This window comes from Muscardinus avellanarius (genome assembly GCF_963383645.1).
Source record: "Muscardinus avellanarius genome assembly, chromosome: 5".
In the NCBI taxonomy this organism is placed as follows: Eukaryota; Metazoa; Chordata; class Mammalia; order Rodentia; family Gliridae; genus Muscardinus; species Muscardinus avellanarius.
Genome location: NC_137790.1, coordinates 117,133,829 through 117,141,132, shown reverse-complemented (window position 1 = coordinate 117,141,132; position 7,304 = coordinate 117,133,829). Strand labels below are relative to the sequence as shown.

Here is a 7,304-nt window from a genome sequence, read left to right as displayed (position 1 = left end):
GCAGGTAAGAGTGGAGGGCTCACAATCTTGAAAATATTAATAAATCTTAAAAATGGTAAGACTTTTTAAATCAGTGAGACTGATTTAAAAGCATTTAAAAATATTTAGACACTGTATAATTTAAATAACTGCATTTCCCAATAGCTAATCTGAACTAAGTGACTCCAAAGTAATGAAAGCTAAAGCCCTGAGTCTTTAGTTTACAGACCATAACACATATCTTTTAAATATTAAAGAGTTATAAACAATAATTAGTAAAAAAAAGTACCTACTTTGTATGAAATACTAATTTTACTGCTATTTGCATATACCAATAAGTCAAGGTAAGTGTGCAATGTACGGAATATTTAATCTATCATCAATGGTTTGTGAATATTTCAAGATCTCAATGCAAAAAAAGGCCATTAGCTATAAGATTTTTTGCAACAATTGATAATGAGGTATATACTTCTATATTTTGCATTCAACATTTCGAAGCTGCATACTGAGGGTGTCTTGAAAAAGCTGTAAATATAATTCCCCTTGAATGGGGCACAACAATTTTCAGAAGTCTGGAGAAAGTAGTCTGAGCAATTTGCAATTGATGTGGACCTCAAGCCTCTTTCACATACCTCAAGAAACACCGTGCTATTGTTTTATTGTTTTATTTTTTGCTGTACAAGGGATGGAACCCAGGAGCATTCTACCTCTGAGCTACACTCCCAGCCCTATTTTCATTCTTTATTTTGAAACAGGGTCTCACTGAGTTGCAAAGGGCCTCACTAAGTAGCTGAGGCTGGCCGCGAACCCGGATCCTCCTGTCTTAGCCTCCCAAATGCTGGGATTACAAGCGTGTGCCACCACGCCTGGCCTGTGCTATTGTTTTATATTTTTATGAGTGCCTTGCAACTATGCATCATAGTGAGGTTCAAAATGAAATATTCATACATGCACACATCACTTGGTGTCTTTTTCTCCATATCCCACCCACTCCCCTCTCTTCCCTTCCTGTAAATGTTAGTGAGATTAGTAGTGATACCTTCATATGTAGACATAGCACTATCTCAACACCTAACAGTGTGCTATTAACACTTAAAGTGGGATGCTCATGGACTTAACTATTAACTTATCAATCAGATGCCATAATTGACAGGATGAAGTATTTTTCTTTACTAACAGAATATCTATAAGGTTTTGAAATAATGCATAAAGATTAAGTCACCTCTTTTACATCCAGAAGTTACAGAAAGTGCCCCTTCCCAGGGCTGCCACTGCAGCCTATGCTTGGAGCTTTACAGTTTAAACTGAGCATACTCAGAGGTGGTAAGCGGGGCTGGAGGCTAGCAGGTGTTCTGCAAGCCCTGCCTGGCCCCACTGTGGGCGTCCATTCTCCAGAGCGTTTGTTTTTTACTGATTCTCATAAAGGGTCAGTAGAAATCTTTCCAATGCCCCAGTCGAGATTTTCCAACTTCTTACATGAATTGTTTCTCTTTGATCACCTGCTTTCCCAGTTCTTAGTATGGCTCCTGAGCTGTGGATAGTAGATAAACAAATGTATATGAATGTTTATTTGATAAAAGAATAATGGTCCAGGTGAGGGATGACAAAGAATTGGATTTTGGATACAAAAGCTAAATTAGAGGTGGAATCCAGTGGAGTTTAGAAACGAGAAGTCATGGGTGTGCAGAAGAGGAACAGGGGGAATTGTGCAGACGGCACAGAATGAATTGAAGAAGACAGGGAGTTTAGATTGGGACTCACTGATTTATCTTCACACAGGGATGCACAGAAAATCAGGTAAAAGCCCGTGTAGGAAGCAGAGAAATCAGTTCAAACTCTAAGATAAGACATAAATTGTTGGATGAGGTTGAAATTTTCTGGGGGATTGCTGTTTAAATAATAAAAAAGAGTACTTTTTTTTTTTTTGCAGGTCTGGGAATAGAAACCAGGGGCATTTGACCTCCAAGCTACACCCCCTGCCCTATTTTTTTATTCTTTATTTTGAAACCGGGTCTCACTGAGTTGCAGAGGGCCTCACTAAATAGCTGAGGCTGTCCACGAACCGTGATCCTTCTGTCTCAGCCTCCCAAATGCTGGGATTACAAGCGTTTGTCACCACGCCCGGCTTTCTATTTTTTATTCTTTATTTTGAAACAGGATCTCACTAAGTTGTGGAGGGCCTCACTAAGTAGTTGAGGTTGTCCTCAAACCAAGATCCTCCAGTCTCAGCCTCCCAAATGCTGGGATTACAAGCATGCGCCACCATGCCCGGCTTTAATGTACTCATTTTTGTTGTGTTTTATTTTGCTTTTTTTCCTGATAGTCATTTTGTGCTTGATAAATTTGAAATTTTTGCAAAATACTGGAGGTACTTGGCATATCTTTAAAGCATTTTGATGTCATGAAATTTCATCAAATAAAGTTTCCTATATCACCTAAATTTCCTGACAGCAGAGCTCAAACATATTCTCTTCTTTTGTTGAATTCTTTCTTTAAACTTTAACCTTAATAAAGATTCTTCTGTACAACAAAAAAGGACTGATAAATTACATGCCATCCTCAATACATGATCGATATAAAAATATTCTGTAACTCACTGTATTGCTTTTTTACTTACTGTTGCTACTGTTTAAATATTTTTAAAATATAATTTTTAGACAAGAGTGGGCATTCATGGTGGTGAGATCATTGACAAGTTCACAATAGCTAAATTATGGACCCAACCCAGGTGTACATTAACAGATGAATAGATAAGGAAAATGTGGTTATACACACAATTGGATTATACTGAGCCATAAAGAACAAAATGTCATTTGCAGGAAAATGGATGAAACTAAAGATTATTATACTTAGTGAGATCAGAAAGTCTGGGAAAGCCAAGGGTTATATGTTTTCTCTCATATGCAGAAACTAGAGAAAATAGGAAGCATAAGGGATTTTTAAATATGTGGAGGGACACAAGTAGAATAGTGGAAAGGGATTGGGGGAGACTAGGGAGGAGAAAAAGAAGACTGAGGAGGAAAATAGTTCAAATAATGCTAGGACCATAATATACAAGGGTATTGTTATCAATTTTACTAATGTGAGGTATGTGTATATCATGTTGAACCTCACTATAATGCATGATTGCAGTACCCGAATAAAGTATACAAACTTCTATAAACTTCTATAAACAATAGTTTTGCACCTTTACAGGAAGTTTATTTCTATTCTCTCTCTTTTTAAATTTTTTATTGTTTCATTGTAGTCATACATCTTAATGAGATACAACATGGTGGAGACATACATGCACACATCACCCAATTAGCCCTTACTTAATCCTGCCCCATTCCCTCCCCATCCCTCCTTCTCATGCTTGGCTTAGTGATTGACTTTGATATGTTTGTTAAAGTACATCATGTGCATTAGAGAATTTCCCTCTTCCCCTCTCCCATCCCCTCAGGCCGCCTTATTTGCTCATCTATAGAATCTCCTTCTTCATCTAGAGTTCCTCCTATGACCCATTTCGCCCTAGCTTTCGCATATTATGGAGAGCATCTAATTTTTTTTTGTTACTGACTAATCTCACTTACCATAATGTCCTCCAGTTCCATCCATTTCTCTGTAAATGATGTAATTGTGTTTTTGTTTATAGTGAGTAAAATTCCATTATGTAGATAGCACACAGTTTGTAACACAGAGGCACAGATAAAAACTTTCTTAACAAGACTCCAAAGGCACAGAAACTAAAAGGCAAATCAATACGTGGGATTGCATGAAAGGAAAGTACATGCACAGCAAAGGAAACTATCAAGAACTCTCAACTGAGAGTCAACAGAATGGTAGAAGATTTTTGCCAACTACTCCTCCAATAGAGGACTAATATCTAGAATATACCGAGAACTCAAGAAACTCAGCACTCAGAAAACAAGTAAACCATCAAAAAATGGGCAAGTGAATTAAATAGACACTTCATGAAAGAAGAAATTCAAATGGCCAACAAATGCATGAAAAATGTTCAACATCATTATCAATCAGAGAGATGCAAATCTACCCTGAGATTTCACCTAACTCCAACTAGAATGGAACTCATTCAAAACACAACAGCAAATGCTGGTGAGGATGTGGAGAAGTGGGAACTCTAAAATATTGTTGGTGGGATTGAAAATTAGCGTAACCACTTTGGAAAACAGTATGGAGGATCCTCAGAAGAATGGGAACAAACTTACCATGTGATCCAGCAATACCACTTCTGGGTATCTACCTGAAAGAAAAGAAACCAAACAACCCAACTAATGCATACATATCTTATCTATGTTTATAACTACACAATTCACCATTGCCAAATTATGGAATAAGCCAAGATTTCCATCAACTGATGAATGGATTACAAAACTATGGGATATGTACAACAATCCATCTAATCTGCCCTTCAGTTCTCAAGAGTTTTAGAATTGCATGAATATGAGTCACATAGAGAACTCTACCCAAACAATTTTATTTCCCACTCTGATCAATGATTAAGTGCACACAGCTTGATGTCCTTTCTCTCTTTTACTTCCTTTTGCACTGGTTGAAGTCTTTTAACATCTAGGGTTTTGGATGTATGCACCCAAACATCAGACAGTGGTGGTCTAACTCGTCTCCATTCTTAGGTGAAGAAATCAAATGCTATCAGCCTCTTCTTTTCCGTACTCTGGGTCCAACCTTCTCAGGGTCATATCTGCGCACCTCTCTGACTTAGTTCTATGCCTCCAAAGGAACCCGTTCACAGTGCATGCCTGGAAACCGCCAGCTGCTCAGGTGCCTGGCTTCTTGCAGAAAGAAAATACAAGTTCACCAGCTCATCTTCTGAAAGTGGTAAGAGATTTGAAGTGGTGCCTCAGTTTACTTGTCAACATCTCCCTGAAGTGGTCGCCCATCAGGAAGTAGAAGACAGGGTTGATGGCACTGTTCAGGAAGGCCAAAGGCCGGGTCATGGTGTACAGGGCGTTGATGATGGATGAGGCGCAGGGATGCTGTGGCCAGCTACTTAGGCGCGAGGCGATCCTCACGTTTCTCATGATGTGGTACGGTGTAAATAGCACGGAGAAGATCACCACCGCAGAGATGACCAGGTGCAGCGGCTTTTCCAGTGGCAGGGCTGTGGCCAGCTGCCTGCTCCTCTGCTTCAGGAAGACAGCCATCTTAAAGTAGAAGAAGCACATCACAAAGAGGGGAATCAGGAACCCCACCAGGGTTAGGCACAAGCTGTAAATGAGGTTGTATCGCGGGTCTCCGGAACTTGCATAATCATTGCAGCTGGTGCCCTTGTCTGTGGTTACAGGATTTATGAGAGGAAGGATGGGTAGCAGCTCTAAGGTGACCAAAACCCAGATCGCCAAAGAGATTAAGACAGCGAATTCTTTCTTTTGCCAAAGGTGCTCCCGGAAGGGATGCTTCATGAGCATGTATCGGTCGATGCTGATGAACGTGAGGAAAAGGATGCTGGTGTACAGGTTGGCGTGGAGCACGTACCGGTTGGTGATGCACAGCACATCTCCGTATATCCAGTTCCCGTTGGCGTAACTTCTCATCAGCATGGGGAGGGTACAGAGAAAAGCCAGGTCAGAGATGGAGAGATTGAAGAGGTAAATGTTACTACCGTTCCAGTTCTTCAGGCAGAAGAGGTAGCCGAAAACAACAGCAGTATTCCCAAGCATGCCCACGGTGAACTCCAGCCCATAGAAAATGGAAAGGTAATACTTTTCCAAAGCAGCCTGCAGGGCCAGCCAGTTTCTGCAGGTCGAATTCCACTCCTAGAGAAGAAAAGAAAGATAAGGACAGGTCACTAGAATGTGACCAGGGACAAAATTGTTCTGAGTGCAATAATTAAAAAATAACACATGAAAGATGAACTATGGAGAGTAGGCTACATTAGGAAGGAGTGTGCATGAACATACCTATATATCTGTATGTTAATATAGGTATGCTAATATATTATTTCAACAAATATTTATTACTTTCGAACTATGTACTAGGCACTGGGGATGATTGCTGTGAGAAAAATAAAATTTCTAATCTCAAGGTATACTCTCTTCAAAAGAATCAGGAAATAGCCCAGTGTGGTAGCCCACACTTGAAATCCTAGTACTTGGGAGGCTGAGACAGGAGGATTACAGGCTCAAGACCAACATCAGCAATTTAGGAAAACTCCAGAAACCTAGAAATACCCGGTTTCAAAACAAAACAACATTTAAAAAGGAGTGGGCATATAGCTCATAGATAGAATGCCTCTGGGTTCAGTTCCCAGTAACATTCTTTTCTCCTCTCTCTCTCTCTCTCTCTCTTTCTCTCTCTCTCTCTCTCTCTCTCTCTCTCTCTCTCTCTCTCTCTCTCTCTCTCTTTCTCTGAAAATAGGTAAAGGATGTCATATAATGATAGATGCTTTGAATAAAAGCAAGGAAGGGTAAAGATGTTAAACAGTTTGGGACTAGAGGGTGACAAAGAGCTATTTTTTGCATATGATGATCAAGGAGATGCTTTCCTTATAAGCTGGCATTTAAACAGAGGCTTCAATAAAGAGAGAGAAGGAGCTATATGTACATCTGGAGGAAGAGTGGGGCAGACACAGAAAGCGCATGCGCACGGGCCTTGGGTTGGAAACTCACAGCGGGCTTGACAAATAACAGAGGCCAAGGGACAGTGTGGCAAAGAAATTGAAGAGGAGTTGAACTCACCTTTGTGTCTGCAGAGCCTGTTGTAGTCTCCAACATATTGTAGTTGTTCAGCAAACTCTGCTGAGTTAAACTGAATTGGACCATAACCTAGAGGAGGAAATAAAGACTGTTAGAATTCCAACCCTGATATTGCTTTAACCTGCTTCCATATTGTCAAGGAATTTTGCTTATTTTATTACATTTAGGATATATGGCTTCTGTTTTAAAACATATTTTTATGTTTTTATTGATGCATGATAGTTTTTAAAATTTAAAATAAGAAAATGAGAATCTTAGTGATAATACCAGGGTCCAGTATTCATCGAAGGCAGATAGCGAACCAGGTTCTGTGCTCACTGGCCGCTTCCCACGAAGACCTCCCCTGATGCTCACGATGACCCAGTCAAGTGGGAACTGCTTTTCCTTTAACACTTGATTTCAGTGCTGCTTGGAAAATTAAATACCTTGCTGTGTTAGTCTGATCCTGTGGCTACCACAAAATATCTTAAGCTGGGTACTTAATAAATAATAGAAATACTTTTTTTCCCCACAGTTCTGCTGGCTAGAGAAGTCCAAGATCAAGATGTGGCAGGTTTAGCGTCTGTTCACTTCTGGCTCCTCACAGCAATGGTGGAAGGGGCTGAGCAG

The 7,304-nt window shown here is 40.0% G+C and overlaps 1 protein-coding gene across 1 annotated transcript; it reads right to left on the bottom strand.

The window, feature by feature from the left end:
* Positions 1–4,802: 4,802 nt before the first annotated feature.
* SUCNR1 (succinate receptor 1) lies at positions 4,803–5,660 on the bottom strand (the record flags this gene model as incomplete). Its single annotated transcript, XM_080696320.1, has 1 exon — positions 4,803–5,660. One exon carries the CDS (start codon positions 5,658–5,660, stop codon positions 4,803–4,805), a length of 858 nt encoding a protein of 285 aa, XP_080552446.1.
* Positions 5,661–7,304: the final 1,644 nt, after the last annotated feature.